Source organism: Lepidochelys kempii, chromosome 15, assembly GCF_965140265.1.
Source record: "Lepidochelys kempii isolate rLepKem1 chromosome 15, rLepKem1.hap2, whole genome shotgun sequence".
In the NCBI taxonomy this organism is placed as follows: Eukaryota; Metazoa; Chordata; order Testudines; family Cheloniidae; genus Lepidochelys; species Lepidochelys kempii.
Genome location: NC_133270.1, coordinates 14,742,673 through 14,759,356, shown reverse-complemented (window position 1 = coordinate 14,759,356; position 16,684 = coordinate 14,742,673). Strand labels below are relative to the sequence as shown.

At 40.7% G+C, this 16,684-nt stretch overlaps 2 protein-coding genes across 7 annotated transcripts in view; one reads left to right on the top strand and one right to left on the bottom strand.

The window, feature by feature from the left end:
- The window catches only part of PI4KA (phosphatidylinositol 4-kinase alpha), a 101,178-nt gene that overhangs the window by 43,300 nt on the left and 41,194 nt on the right, over positions 1–16,684 (bottom strand). For all 6 annotated transcript variants that reach the window (XM_073312507.1, XM_073312502.1, XM_073312503.1 and 3 more), the window contains exons 20-23: positions 4,605–4,713; positions 3,787–3,923; positions 2,747–2,880; positions 491–573 (exon numbers count right to left, since the gene is read on the bottom strand). In XM_073312507.1, coding sequence (XP_073168608.1) covers positions 491–573; positions 2,747–2,880; positions 3,787–3,923; positions 4,605–4,713 — 463 coding nt within the window. The remainder of the gene's footprint in view (positions 1–490; positions 574–2,746; positions 2,881–3,786; positions 3,924–4,604; positions 4,714–16,684) is intronic.
- SERPIND1 (serpin family D member 1) lies at positions 5,633–16,361 on the top strand. Its single transcript, XM_073312509.1, has 5 exons — positions 5,633–5,827; positions 8,694–9,562; positions 12,617–12,890; positions 14,830–14,974; positions 15,827–16,361. Exons 2-5 carry the CDS (start codon positions 8,710–8,712, stop codon positions 16,016–16,018), a joined length of 1,464 nt encoding a protein of 487 aa, XP_073168610.1. The 5' UTR covers positions 5,633–5,827; positions 8,694–8,709; the 3' UTR covers positions 16,019–16,361.

Below are 16,684 nucleotides of genomic sequence, written 5' to 3'. Positions count from 1 at the left end.
CTAACACGCCTCCTGAAACAGGCGCACACTGTGCAACAACCCCACCCTGGAGCAAAGCAGCTAGACCACTTTTTTTCCCATTTCACATCTGGCCTTATTACAGGTTAAGAGACAGGAGCTTAGCGCAACAGAAAGTATGTAACAGAGCGTTTTGCCCCCAAAGGGAGTAAGCGTTAGTAAGAAATGAGAGCACAAGCAGATATTGCCTACATGCTATGTTGTAAGAAAAATAAGCAGTTAGTGGTCAGCTGCGATCTAAAGAGTTCATTTGCAATGGCTTTCTGGCCACCAAGCCAAAATGTACGGTCCACTTCTGATAAAGTCAAAGACTATCTCTGACATGCACAATTCAAAATACTTCATACTTTAAAGCATATCCATGTAATGCAGGTTCACTTAAAATTGACCTAATTCCATTAATTTTGTTCTAAAAGATATTAGCCAGACAAATTTTACTTTCTCAGGTAGCATATAGCTGAGGTAATCTTACCAGATTTGTCTTTTTGAATAGCTTTATCCTCAAAATAGCAAAACATCACTTGGAAGCGATCTTGGTCTGTTGAACGCAATACCCTAGGAGGATAATAATGTAACACAATCAGACAAAACTAAACATGGAAACCATGCCTCATCCCTATAGTGCAGCGATTGTCAAACTTTAAAAAGAAAAGGAGTACTTGTGGCACCTTAGAGACTGACAAATTTATTTGAGCATAAGCTTTCGTGAGCTACAGCTCACTTCATCGGATGCATTCAGTGGAAAATACAGTGGGGAGATTTATATACATAGAGAACATGAAACAATGGGTGTTACCATACCAGACAACTTGATTATCACTACAAAAGGTCTTCCCCCCTCCCACTCTCCTGCTGGTAATAGCTCACCTTAAGTGATCACTCTCGTTACAGTGTGTATGGTAACACCCATTGTTTCATGTTCTCTATGTATATAAATCTCCCCACTGTATTTTCCACTGAATGCATCCAAAGAAGGGAGCTGCAGCTCACGAAAGCTTATGCTCAAATAAATTTGTCAGTCTTTAAGATGCCACAAGTACTCCTTTTCTTTTTGCGAATACAGACTAACACGGCTGCTACTCTGAAACCTCTCAAACTTTAGCAACCCAAGGACCCTCATTTTGATTTAAAATTTTTCAGGGACCCCCAAGCCTCTCCACTCCCCTGCCCCCTTCCCCGAGTCCCCACCCCACCCTTTCTCCGAGGCCCCATCCCCACTCTGTCCATTCCCCCCGCCTTTCATTGCTCTCTCTCCCCCACCCTCACTCACTTTCACCAGGCTCAGGCAGGGAGTTTGGGTGCGGGAGGGGGTGCAGCCTCTGGAAGGATTTTGGGTGCAGGCTCTGGGCTGGGGCAGGGGGTTGGGGTGTGGGAGGGGGTTCAAGGTTCAGACTCTGGGAGGGAAAGAGTTTGGGTGCACATCCCTCTGGCAACAGCTTCTAGGCAGGGGAGCCAGGGGGTCTCCACGCGCTGCCCCTGCCTGCAGACACTACCCTCACAGCTCCCACTGGATGCAGTTCCTGGTCAATGGGAGCTGTAGAGTTAGCACTCAGGGTGGGGGCAGCACACAGAGACCCCCGCCCCCACCCATGGCCACAGGGATATGTCAGCCGCTTCCAGGAGCCAGGGCAGGTAGGAAGCCTGCCTTAGCCCCGCTGAGCCGCCGGACTTTTAGCGTTCAGGAGGCGCTGGGAGGGAGTGGGAGAAATTGATCAGCGGGGCCTGCAGACCCTGGAATACCCTTGGGGACCCCAGTTTGAGAAACACTGCTATAGTACATACCCACACATCAAGAAACTAAATTACAATAAGATTTAACACCTGAGCCTTTGGGTCTATTTTCAATTAACAAGGGTTTGGGGGAAACATTTTTTGCTACTAAGCAAACAATTCACATTGCTATTGGAAGTGGGAAAACTTGCACAAAGTTCACCAATTTGGTGAGTTGTTTTTGGTGTATTTCTACAAACAAACAGAGACCCTACTCTTCTTTACATGCTGCATTTGCTCAATATGGCAATGCCTACCAGTATTTAAAAAACTGCATTTACAGTATGTCTGAAAGGCTTTTGTGAATAAAAATATTTGTCCTTATTGTTTAATGCCAAACAGACATACAACTTAGCGGTTGTTCCCACCTTCTCCAGTAAGAGCCCTCTTCAGCTCTCACCCACAGTCATTCTTTGATAGCAGTCATTAGGAATTTTGTATCCATTTAATGTACTGACTTGCCAGTGTCTATTTCTGTGTATTTTTAATTGCAATGCCGAAATGCACCAGTCAAGAGCAACAATTGTATATCGGATCTACTGATTCCGTAACCATGATAACTTTGAAGCATCATGGATGACAGTCTGTGCTATGCCTCCAAGAGGTTTGGTACAGGACTCGCAGTCCAGGGGAGACAGAGCTGAGGATGTTTTAAACTCGCAAGAGGTTCTTCAGAAGGCAGCGTTATAGCTGCCTTCCATTGTTCCTACACCAGGGGCTTGGGGGTTTTGGGTCGCTTTATGTCACTGCAGCCCTTTTGCCTGCCCTACCGGGCCTGGGCAGAGATGAAGATTTCACTCCCAGGGTGAAATCCTGGCCCCACTGAAGTCAATGACAAAACTCCCATTGACTCAACCAGAATCAGAATTTCACCCTGTGTCCCCAAGTTTGGCCGAAGGGTTCATGAAATGCCAGAAACCAAAGATTAGGAAACCAACCTGTAGTAATAAAAATATACCTCATATACTCTAGACGGTAAACAGACAGTAGATAGGTAGACATAGCGAAGTCCAGCTTATTGATCAGAGCAGACACTTCTGGAGGAGGATCCAAGAGATTTATGATGGTGCTCCGTAACTCATTCAGTTCAGCCTAAAGGTAAGCAACTTCAGAATAAGGAGCGAGCAAACGTGGTGGCACTCTCTTTATTTGCATTCTGAAAAGGTTTAATCTAGGTTACACTACTGATTATACCATGCCTTTAAAAACAAAAAGCCTTCACGCTCATTTGCATCCAGGTAAAGAAGATATAAAAAAGGCACATAGCACTTACTGGTGGCACACAGTGAAGTACTGGAATAGTGCATAAGATGCATTCGTGCGGCAGCAGGAAACATCAATGCTCTTACTCAGAAGAAGTCAAGTTCAAGAGCTCAACACAGTTCATTAAAAGTGAGGGACAAACTGTCTGCTGGAGTAACGAATGAAGTTATACCAGCAAAGAATGTGACTCTGTTTTACACTTGTCATTCATCCTTGACTTTTTTATCTTGCATTGTAAACAATAACTCACATATTTCTGTTACAGTCTATCATGCAAACATAGGGAGAAAAAAGTGGACAAGTACCAAGCCATAGGCAATGGCAAAAGATGAAGGCTCAGCTAGGAGCCACTTTAATAGAGAGAACTACAGAATGTCATTTTACTCCAAAACCAAATTCATCCCATCACTGTTCTGCAGATTTCATCTGCAGACACAAAAGGAGAAAACACAAAAACATCATTAGGTTTCCCTTCCCACAAAGACCTGATTTAGCCAACAGAGGATTGCTGCCGCTAACAAAAAACACACTTGTACTACTTAATACTCTTGCTTTTTGTTCTGCTAAGTCATGCACAGCTTACAGGATGCAGCAGTGCATTTGGAAAGCTGCTGTTATTTAATGAAGGGAGTCAGGTGAAAACATTATATTGCTGTCCTAAGCAGCATCTGCTGGTTACTATCTAATATATTATTTTAAGTCTGAAGGGGCATAATGGAAGAAACAGTTTCTTACAGAAGTCACTGTGTCATTTTTCATGGCAGAGTTGTACTGAAGAACAGATCGAAGAGGTTCTTTGCTGGGAAATGTGAGCAGTGGAGACTTAGTGGCTATCTCACATACCCCTTCATACCACTCTTCCGGCCAAAGACCTGTAGTAGAAATTTGGAGGCGCAGGGAGGGGAGAGAAAGACAAACCATGTCTAGGAGAAACATCCTAATATACTCCCATTATACTGGGTCAACTGATGAGGCTACTATAGAAACCTAAAATTAGTGTAGTGATTTTTCTACTGATCCTCAGTTGGTTATCGCCAACAGATATTAAGATTCAATCCATGAAAATAAGTATCACCAAGTTTTGTGCTACCTCTTTAAACCATCTTTTCACACATTCAGGTATATACCTTCAAACTAATGGCTCACTTTCCAAACATGTAATAAACCTGTTCAGATGGCTGCAGGTGAAACCTCTCAACGTATAAGCAGTTTCTACTTTGCCTGTGTGTCATCCCTGACCCTCCCATGCTAGATCAGAGCCATCACACATTTATATTTTCATGCACAGTCCAACTAGCCCATGCCACTTGTGAACTGAGGATGTAAACAATAATAAATTGTACGCTTCTGTAGTCTGGTCCACGGCAAAGTAGGGCACTTTGGACACAATGCAATCTGTCATCAGAGGAGTGCCGGGTAAGACACCTGCCTTGTGGTTACCCCTAGTCCTTCTAGATCTCTATAGTCAGTGCTAAACAGCTGATTTGCACTTACACACGATATAAACCTAGGTCTACCATCAATGCATCTTTTCCCACTGGACAGTATACTACCTGATCCCTCCACAGCAAATCCCATAAGTACCGAATACAGCCAAAAATCACGGAAGAGCTTCTGTAACCTGGGTTTGGCCTCCTTGATGGGTGGTAAACGTCTGGTGAGCTAACGTGAAAAGGAAAAAATAATTAGGGGATTTCAATAATTTTAATCACTTGTTAAGAGTCAGTCAATATAGCCTCATATTCTGATGATGTTCTAGCATTTCAGAATTTAGTTTCTCCATCTGTTTCAATATATTAATAATAACGTAGTTACTCTTAAAATTGCTGATATTGGAAGAATAATCATTTGATTGTGTTACACTGCCTTAGCAATACTAATTTTCAAAGCTGATTTAACAGCATCTCACTTTCTGCTACAGATAAAATACTGTAGAGCTATAGACTCACTATAACAGAAAAGATAATTTAGAGTTGCAGAACGTGTGGCCTAAGGATTATATGCAGATTCTGATCACCACCTCCTGCAACCTGTAAGGTGCGGACAATGCTGTTCAACTTACTTTATTGCTGATGAACTTGAACAAGCAGCAATTTCTAGTCCTCTATCAAAGTATTACTATAATTGTTTATTATTTGTTTTGCAGTAGTACCTAGAGAACCCAATCACGGATCAAGCACTACACACATCCACACACACTCCCACAGTCCCAAAAAGATGGTCCCTGCCTCAAGGAATTTACAATCCAAGAAGAGACAAGACAACAGGTAGACACAACTAATAGATGGAGAGAGAAGAAAGTCACTGTAAAACAATTATGACCAGTGTAATAAACAGCAGTCACTTTCAAGTGACTGACATCAAAACCTTAATGTTATTTTAACTTTGTTTTGTATGTGTCATATGTATATATACAGTGCACAGCTACAGAAAGAGAGCTAGCTACATCATCCAAAAGTATACACATTCTTACACACCATTTTTGAAGAAAATCTTTCACATCCTGCAAGCCCACAGACAGAGCAAAAGCAAGTAAGCACTCCACAAAACCATAAGATCAACAAAAGATCCATGGAAGAAGCAACAAATCACTTGGCAGAGACTACTAAGCAAGTAAAGGGGTTTTGGCTGACAAGGCAAATTTAGCAGTGTTTGATTTAGAGCCTGTTTACTTTGGGAGCCATACAATTTACTAGCATCAAAGTTCAGATTTAAACCCAGCAATTCGCCTTATTCTAGCTATTCAACGTATCCCTCTCTTCACAGTGGCTTGGAGGTAAGGAACATTATTATCGTTTGAACTGGATTTAAAATCTTAAAGAAAAATATATTCCAATAGCGGGGGAAATGCTTTGCCCACAATAGAATGAGGGTGAACAATACATTAGTCTATGGAAAAGGTGAGAATATAAAACTAGGAACCACAGACAGCATTGTCTTTTGTTAGTGATTATTGCACAGAAGTGGTTTTCCAGAGAAGTACCTTAACCTCTAACAGTATGGAAGAAAAAATGTAGCCATCAGTTGCTTTAAAAATAATAATAATAATAATAAAAAAAGTGAGCTATTAAGACTACAGTACTTCACTCACTATATAGCACAGGTTTTAGTACTGTTCTGTTACAAGTCCTTAAGGATTAAACAATGTTCGGTTTCAATCTAGAATATTCATCTCAAATAGTTTTAAGGTTCCCAATGCGACAATAATTCATTTTCATTCTTTATGTACATCAACAGATGGGAAAAGGAGAGACTGATATTACCTGGATGCTACAAAAATGTTAAATATTTCTCTTCCCACCTCCCTCTTAGTTCTCTATTTCATTGTTTAAGAACGGCTTTACATTCTCTTCTTTCGAAACCTCTTCCAAGGGTTTTTCCCCCCACACTTTGTTTTGTTTTTTAACATTTTGTCTGTTTTAAATAAGGGTCTTTGAAATAGTGGCATTCAATGGTACTATCCTACATTGCAAGTTCTAAACATTTACCTTTAACTAAATAAATCCTATCTGGAACAAGAAAAATAATTAATTTTAACAAAATCTGAGTTAATTTGTGTAGCCATGGGATACTGGTTTAGAAATCCTGAGTTTGACTTTCCAACTGCTTTCACCCCTTTCTGTCATAGAACAGCATATTATCAAATCCTTGCATTCCATCCTTAGTTGATATCACAGCAGTGAATTACAGCTTTTGCATGTATTTTAGGTCACTAACCAAGACAATCAATATGACCATGTGCTTAAATATCTAGGGACTGTTTCTGGGAAATGTGGGTACCCGGCATCTTGGCAAGCCAGGTTTCTAGTCTCTTCACACAATATGTATATAAGCGCAGCTCTTGATTTTAAAGCCATAAGGCCAAATTCTACCCTCTGAGACATTCATGCTACTCAGTGGGATCAACAAGAGTTGCGTGCATATAACTGAGGAACAATCTTCCATAAGAAAAACAGATTCTACCAAAGCACTTTCCCTGAAGAAATAACCGAGGCTACTTTCATTTCAATTTGATCCTAAACCCTTTCTTCTAAGAAAAACATTGGCATTTCTAATAATTACAAAAGCTATTGCTGCTCTACTTTTAATTATATAGCGATCCCACCTTTGGAAAAGGAGTATCATACATTGTATAATCCTACACATAAATCAAATAAATAATAGGTACAATGCCCAGAAAACCAAAAATTAAAACTAAAGAATTCCCTCAAAAATCTAGGCAAAAAAAGGGTAAATGATGAAGCTGACTGGAACAGAAAAACCTGTACAATTACGGAACCGTGCACCTAAATATGGCCCTGCTCTGGCAAAGTCACATGCATGTCCCAATGACACTAATCTCAGTAAATAAAGTTAAACAAATGCGTATGTCTTGAGGGACTGTGCTATGTCCATAGATCTCCTTTATTCCATCCTCATTCAATTCCATCCTTTCAAAGAAACTGCCCATAAAAATCCCATTTGCTTTATGTTTAAAGTATGTTTTACAAATATAAAACATTTGTCATGTTTTCTTTGCATCTCTCTGATGTGCTCTAAACTAATGATTTCCTACTAAATTCAAACATTTGGAAGCTATTGTCTATCAGACTTCAGCTTTTTAAATTTTTTTAAGTACACATACTCTTACAGCTTAAAACTTTATAATATACAAGAGACCTGGGCATTTTAGTAGAGACCTGGGCTAATTGTGTGTAAAACAAGCTGGAAAGCAATGACACTTTCTCCATAGACAGAAATCAACTGCTGTTTAATGAACTTGAAGGTCTCAGACCAGGACAGGTCCAGGCTTGAGATATTACACGAGCAAGAATTAATTATACTAGGCACCACTAAAATGGAAAGGCTATCACACACTGTAGCGGAGTGGCTGCCCCACTCCTGGGGAACAGGGGTAAAAGCAGCCAAACTAGGCTGATTGGAGAAGCAGCCACAGCTGTGGCCAGCTCAATTGAGGCCCAGCTGACCCTTATAAGAGGGCTGAGGGCCAGGAGCTGAAGGAGTCTCACTCTAGCCATGGAGTGGGAAGGACCTGAGAGCAAGGTACCTGAAGTGGAGCAGTGCTGGGGAAGGGCAAAGGGAGCTCCAGCCCGGTAAACCCCCAGGCTGCAGGCCTTGTTGTAGGCCTATCAAAGGTACTGGGGCTGCAGAGAAACAGCCCAGGGATAGGAAAAGGTAGCAGGTCCTACCCCCTTGCCAATGATGAGTGGCCATGACAGACTGCAGTCTGCCCCAGAGAGCGGGGGCTAGATGATGACTGGCAGTAGCCACTGAGGAAAGGTGGGTTTAGAGGGTTGGCGGTTCCTCTGGGAGGGGAGACCCAGAGCAAAGGGGTACTACTGGGGCCGAACCCTGAGATAACAGGCAACGGGGTCCGGGAGGGACACGGGGCCAGCAGCAGGCAAGACACCGGCCAGGAGGAGGCGCTCTGTATGCTGGAGAGCAATTCTCAAGATGACCAGCAGGAGGCACCACAGTGGTGAGTCTCAACTTTGCTACACACACCAAAAAAATCTTTGCAGGAGCCAGCCAACTATCCACTGTAGGACTCAACATTAATTTGAACAACCTACTGAAGAAAAGGGTAACCTCTTAAAGCTCAGATACTATACAGTTACTCACTATGATATATTGTCTTCCAGCTTCTGACCTGTCACAATGAAGCTCCTGTTTCGTTTGTTTGTTCTCTCTCTCATCATAACAGCTGTGTTTTGTGGGATCAAAGACTTTAATAAGCACTTTGGAACTATAAATCCCCGTGAAAATGAAACCCACGATATGTCTAAATTTCCACCAGAGTTCCATAAGGAAAACACTATAACCAATGACTTGATTGCTGAGGAAGAAGAGGAGGAAGACTATCTAGATTGGGAAAAGATATTTGGCGATTATGATTATAGTGACATAATTGATGCTTCTCCGTATCCATATCCAGTTTCTGAAATTCAGCAAGGAAATATTCTTGAGCTATTCCACGGTAAAACCAGAATCCAGCGTCTTAATATCCTCAATGCAAACTTTGGCTTCAACCTTTATCGGAGTCTGAAGGACAGAGCCAATTCTTCAGATAACATTTTGATGGCTCCTGTTGGTATTTCCACTGCAATGGCTATGATTTCATTAGGGCTGAAGGGACAAACACACCAGGAGGTACTGTCTGTTCTAGGCTTCAGAGATTTCATTAACGCCAGCTCCAAGTATGAGATTATGACAATTCACAACCTCTTCCGTAAACTAACTCACCGGCTCTTCAGACGCAATTTCGGTTACACACTGCGGTCAGTCAATGATCTTTATATTCGGAAGCAATTTTCCATTATGGATGATTTCAGAAACAACACGAAAAATTACTACTTTGCTGAGGCCCAATCATCTGACTTCTCAGACCCTGCCTTCATCACTAAAACCAATGAGCGCATCCTGAAACGGACCAAAGGGTTAATAAAAGAAGCTCTGGTGAACATCAACCCGACAACAATGATGATGATTCTCAACTGTATTTACTTTAAAGGTAAAAAAATTATTTCAGTTTTCAGCAATGGGTTAATTTAATTTATGTTTTGCAGCACAACAATCTGAGGAACCAAGAATGAATCAAAAACCTAGACTACAGCTTAGGCCACAATAATTGGTTTTTATTTCATAGTCCTACTGGGTATTAAGAATTTGTATTAATTAATTAATTACCACTACTACAATGGACCATGACCTCACTGTGTCAGGCACTCTACAGACACAGAACAAAAAGACGGTCCCTGTCCCAAGGAGGCAATATATGGTTTGTATCCATCACCTCAGGAAAAACAGTCATAGCTAAGGGAGTCTATGCAAAACTATTCTCGCAGGAAGGATCACTGCAGTGTGTGCAATAATGGTCAAATTCAGTCCTACTATAAGCAGGTGTAACTCCACTGACTTCAAGGGAGATACAAGTGGGTTGAATTCAGTCCCACACATTTATAAAGAGTTTTAAAGTGTTCAGAATCCAGAGAATCAGCCAGGGTCAAAGACTCTGAGCTTAACGGATGCAGAAAGTGATCTGTACCCAGGGTCTACTCAAGGGTCTGACAAAAGTTACAAGCTTAACAAAAGTGGTCTTCTAATAAAAAGGTAGAGCAGAACAGCATTCATTATGGTTGGGATACATTATGGTTGGGGGGGGGGGGTTGTAAGGTGGTCTCTTGTACGGTTTTTAATTATGGGTAGCGCCGGTAGTGCTGCCTGGAGTTAAACTGCCTGAAACATCACATTACAAGAAATGGTTTTCAGTTTCTTATAACTTTCAGCCCAAACAAACAAAGTTTGGCAACTTTTCAATGTTGGGTATCTGATGCAAGCTACTTTGGGGGAAGGGAATTTCAGCAAAAATGGTTCAGCTGTCTCAGGAAGAAAATTAAGAGGAAATATGAGGGTTTTGGCCATGTTAAAAATACTGGGACTGGTGCAGGGGAGGGGAAGAGACTAGCATGAAGAACCTGGGGAGAGAGACTGGGAATGGGTGGGAAAGGGGTGGGGGGAAGGGAGGAAGAGACTGGGGCAAACGGCCAGTGGGGAGAGACGGGAATGGGGCAAGGAGTCAGTGGGGACAGGCAGGACTCATCACACCCACCCTACCCTCTTTACAGTTGGCGCCTCTATAGTGGCAAACTGACTAAGTTGCTACACAGCTGGTTTTTTAAACCCTTTGAAAGGTGCAACAGAAGTCTGGGGCTTCTTTCTTAAGCCCTATCCTGAAGTTCGTGCATTCACACCCCGGCCCTTCAGTGAATCCACCACCCTGTATTAGGTCAGCAAGCTATCATGCCTTTCCTAGAATGAGTCCTAGCGTTAGCACACTGCTTCCCTTTGACATCCCCGTCCTTTAAAAAATAATCTTAAAAAAAAAAAAATTGTCCTCCCAAAAGGGGAGTGAGTTTGTTTTTTTTAAATTTTAAATCTAACTACTACTGGCCCAATACTTCCCATTTCTTCACCTTTGAGACCCATCCACCTGAAGGGCTTTTAAAAATAAAACTGAACTGTAATGTGGCTTCTCTCATACAATTTTTGTTTTCTTAAAATAGTCCAAAATGTTAGACATTCTACAACTCTAGTACAAACCCATAGATGGGGAGGAGCTACAGAAAAGTTTTAGTATAAATATTAGAACACAAAAACTTAACTGACGCCTGTTGCACAATGCATTATTACTCTGCTGATAAAAATTACGCATACAGCCCCAGGTTCTCTCTGGCAACATGATTACACACTTTCGGATGAAAGGTGAGGCATCTGATCCTCTCCACATTACTAGCCATCCAAAAGCAATCACAATGGCAGACTTAGCCAAGCCTTTCTAGGTGAAGATCAAAAGGTGACAGTCAGACTTCCTTAATCAAATGGGATGCATGTTATAGAAAATGTGTTTAGTGGGTGGAATTTCAGCAGCGAAATTAAGGTACCAACTTCCTAACACTGCACACAATTACAAGGTTATTAAAAAAGTTCTACAGTATTAGCTCCTCCATGCATTTACTGTTGTGCTCTATACTTATTTGCTCACTTAATTCTAATGCCGTTGATTTTAAAAGGAGATACCAATAGCCAAAATAAATGTAATATATAAAATTCTAACTGTACCTGTCCATCTACAAAGAAACAAGACGAACTCCTTCCAGAGCCATCATTATGAATACAACATTACATTAAAAAGGCAGATCATCAACTATATTCTTTTAATATCATACCTTCACTGGACTATTCATGCACACTTGGGTCCCTCAGAGTGTCTTCACCAGCCCTGATCCAAATCCCCTAGAACTCGATAGGAAGACTTCCTCTGACTTTAACGGGAGTTGGATCAGGTCCTTCGGGTCTGATCCTGCCAGGTGCTGAACTTCCTCAGCTTCACTGAGTCAAGAGTGAGCAGCACCTCACAGACTGGGTAGTCTAACACCAGTGACGGTCCGGGCAGTAGCATATTTGTTTAAAAGTTCTCAGTTTAATGAAGTCAAAGCTTTGATATGCAAAATGTAAATGTTTTGTTTCACATGGAAATTAAAATTTAGCTGTATTTAGTTATGTTGATGAGACAGTATATTATAAGATGAATTCTAATTTTGAGCAGAATTACACTGATCTGCAAACATCAACATCAGATCTTTTAAAGCTCAATCTGCTTTTAAAGCTCATAATCTGAGAATTACATTTTCTCTCCAATATCTTTGAAATGATTTCCACTTTATATTTTAGAGTGATTTTTTTTTTTGAGACCAGCATGTGCATTTAAACTTCTTTAAATGTGTACAGCAAAGTCAGACAAACATCTAATTGGGCATCTACACACACTTGCAAATCATGTGCTTACATTTTTCCATGTTCATTTTTTAAAAACTAGGCTTTTACTTCTAAGTTGCCACAACAAATTCCCTCTTATTCCAGCCACAACTTAATGATCAGCCAGGCTACATTTTGCAATGATATCTGCAAATAAGCCTTCATCACTAAAATTATATTTTAACATCTTTCATTTACAAACTACAATTATATATAGAAATAAGGATGAGGTTTTCTGCTATATTAACAGGAACTTGGGAAAACAAGTTTCCAGTGGAAATGACAAACAAACGGACCTTCCGACTGAATGAGAGAGAAACAATAAAGGTTCCTATGATGCAGACCAAAGGAAACTTCCTGGCTGCTGCAGACCATGAGCTAGACTGTGGTGTGCTTCAGCTGCCATACGTGGGGAACATCAGCATGCTGATTGTGCTTCCAAACAAACTATCTGGCATGAAAGCACTGGAGAAGCAACTGACCCCTCAGGTGGTGGAGAGATGGCAAAAGAGCATGACAAACAGGTAAAATAGGTCTTGTCAAACAAGCTTGATATAGTTTCTTGAAGTTTAAATTGATAAAAGTAAACAGTGATATAATAGACTTCTGGAAGATATTTAACTTAGTACTGAACTACATGGTGATTTTAAAAACTTAGCATTATACAAAAATCAGTGTTGTTGTCTATATTAAATAGATTAAAAACTGGTTAAATGATAGATCTCAAAGAACAATTGTAAGGGAGAAAAATCATCCAGTGGGAGAATTCCCAGTGGGATCCCATAAGGACCTGTTCTTGACCCAAAGCTATTCAATCTCTTTATCAATGATCCAGAAGAAAACAAAAATATTAGGTGGTAGAGATTACAAACGACAGAAGAATTGGTGTGGGATAAATAATACCGACAAGAGTATTCTACAGAATAATCTGGATCACATGCTAAGCTGGGTTCACTTGAATAATATGCATTTTAATATAGTTAAATGCAAGGTTATACATCTAGCAACCAACAATGTAGGTCATAGTTATAGGAAGGGGGGGGGGACTATTTTAGAAAGCAATGACCTAGAAAAGGACTTCGGAGTCATGTCAGATACCCAACTGAACATAAACTCATGATGCTTTGTGGTATAGAGCACACACAAAGCAAGTGTGATACCTTGATGCATAAGCAGGGGGATGTAAAGTAGAGCTTGTACAGTGTGTTACAACTATATAAAGCATTAGGGAGACCATTACTGGAACAGCGTGTCCGTTTTTGATGTTGACACTTCATAAAGATGTTGACAAAATGGAAAGGGTTCAGAAGGGACACAAGAATGACCTGCCCTACATTCAGAGACTAAAGAAACTCAATCTATTTAGCTTAAAGAGAAGGTTAAGAAGTGATCTCACTGCAGTCTATAGCTACCTACATGGAGAGATTTATGATCGCAGACGGCTCTTCAATCTAGTGGACATAGGCATAAATGAGATGCAATGGTGGAGAGCTGAAACTGGACAAGTTCAGAATAGAGAAGAGGGGCACATTTTTTCTTCCACAGTGAGGGTAATTAACCATTAGAACAACCTACCGAGAAATGCGGTGGATTCTACATCACTTGAAGTCTTTAAAGCAAGACTGGATGTCTTTCTAAAAGATCCAGTCGAGCTCAGGGGTTCTCAAACTTCATTGCACCATGACCCTCTTCTGACAACAAAAATTACTACAACCTCAAGAAGAGGGACTGAAGCCTGAGCCTGTCAGAGCCTCACCGCTTCAAGCAAGGGGGGCAAAGCCCAAACCCCGCCGCCCTCAGGCTTTGGCTTCGGCCTCAGGCGCTGGGGCTTGGGCCCTGGGCCCCAGCAAGTTTAAGCCACTCCCCCAACTTTGGGGTCCTGATCCACAGTTTGAGAACCACTAATCTAGCTCAGCCAGAAGTTATGGACTTGATGCAGGAATAACTTGGCAAAACTCTATGTTCTGTGTTATGTGGGAGGTCAGACTAGATGATCATAATGGTTCCTTCTGGCCTTATAATCTATGAACAAACAATGATCTCTCTCTCTCTCTCTCTCTTTAAATTACCTCTGTTGTATGTACTTGGTAAAACTATAACCTATTGTGCCAGAGAGTTTCATAACAGATAGATGCATATGCTAATAATACCTATGTCATCTCAACATGAACTATATACTGTAGAAATACAACTGATGTTAAGTCTTAAGCATTATAAGCATGTAATACATTAATAGGGTTGTGGTTTTTGGTTTTTTTTGTTTTTTTTTTGGCCTTAGATTTAGAAAAACTGCTTAGACAGACAATGCCCTACCTTTTAGTAAATTAAGCCTGGGAGAACATAGAGCAGGACTCCTGTATATGTCAGTGTCATGCCTGTTTGATAAGAATGGAACTGACATGCATAGTTAGAGGATGTGATGTATATTTCTCTAAGACCTTTAATATTTCTGTTTCTAACTAGAACAAGAGAGGTAGTTCTGCCTAAATTTAAACTGGAGAAGAGCTATGACCTGACGGATTATCTGAAATCCATGGGAATAGAAACACTGTTTGACAACAACGGCGACTATTCTGGAATATCAGATGAGAAAGTCATCATTGATATGGTAATTTTTCCCCTTCTACACTCATTCTTCTACTTATTATTTCCTGTCATCTGAAGTGTGGCAACAAAGGACAATAATTCACAGCTTAGCTAAGCAAATAACACAATATACCTGCCTCTCCTGGAACATAGGGAGTCTGTGTTTTTTTTCCATACATAGTGGTAGACCAGTGGCTCTCAATCTTTCCAGACTATTGTACCCCTTTCAGGAGTCTGATTTGTCTTGCATACCCCCAAGTTTCAGCTCACTTAAACTACGTGCTTACTAAAATCAGACACAAAAATACAAGTACCACAGCACGCTATTACTGAAAAAATGCTTACATTCTCATTTTTACCATATAATTATAAAATCAATTGGAATATAAATATTGTACTTACATTTCAGTGTATAGTATATAGTGCAGTATAAACAAGTCATTGTCTGTGTAAAATTTTAGTTTGTACTGACTTCAATAGTGCTTTTTACGCAGGCTGCAGTAAACTAGACAAATATCTAGATGAGTTGATGTACCCCCTGGAAGACCTGTGTGTACCCCCAGGGGTAAACGTACCCTTGGTTGAGAACCACTGGTGGTAGACTATACAATTCTGGGAGGGGTCAGGTCATGACCAGTCAGGAAAGGGATTCGCCAAAGCCAGAGGACTGATGCCATATAGGAGCTACCAGTGAAAACACAAGAAAGCCACATGCAGGATACAAAAGATGTGATGTTGTAATTAAAGTTCCCCAGGCTTTCAGCAAATTAATTCTAGTGCAATTCACCTAAGACAAAATACTAAGACTTTAAAGTCTAACCAAAGGGATTCTGCATTTTCTGTTTTGTTTTGTTTTGTTTTGTTTTTTTTACAGTTCAATCACCAAGGCACGATTACTGTGAACGAGGAAGGCACAGAGGCTGCAGCTGTGACTACAGTAGGGTTCATGCCCCTTTCCACTCAGATTCGCTTCGTCGTTGACCGCCCCTTTCTGTTTCTCATCTATGAGCATCGTACCAGCTGCCTGCTGTTCCTGGGCAGAGTCGCCAACCCCAGCAAGTTTTAAAAACAGAGGAGTGCTCTCATATCCAGGTTGTAGGATTACATTTTAGTATAACAATTTTTGAAAGGAAGATTTTACTTATCACATTAGTCAGAGGTTACTGTCATTACACAACTCACCATTTATCAGTGGAAAATGCAATATATATGAGACCATTCATGTGGATATATATCAGTGAATATATATGAATGGACTCACAGCAGTACATGATTTGACTGCAATTTATAAAGATTAATGCCAGGCACTGATATCTGTATTAAAAATCTCATTAAATGACTTACACGGTGTTGTATTCAATGTATTGAACTTAACCAGCAAATAAAACATTAGACCAGGATTTTTAAAAGTGGATGTCTAAAGTTAATTTCTTAAATCTGTATTTAGACACCTACAAACAGGCAGGCCTCAGGAAGTGCTGAACATGTTGCAGTTCTGAGATTATCTTTCCAGGTACCTAAATATAGAATTAGGGACTTAACTCTAGGTGCCCATTTTTGAAAATCTTGCCCTCAGAGCCTGATTCTGCCCTCTGATCAACCTCATAGGCCAAATTCATCCTCGGGGAAACTGGCACAATTCATAGATGCATAGATCCTAGGGAAGTCTCAGCCAAATCCAGCAGCAATCTAAATAGAGGTATAAATCATGAAGTAGAGAAACTTGTACTGA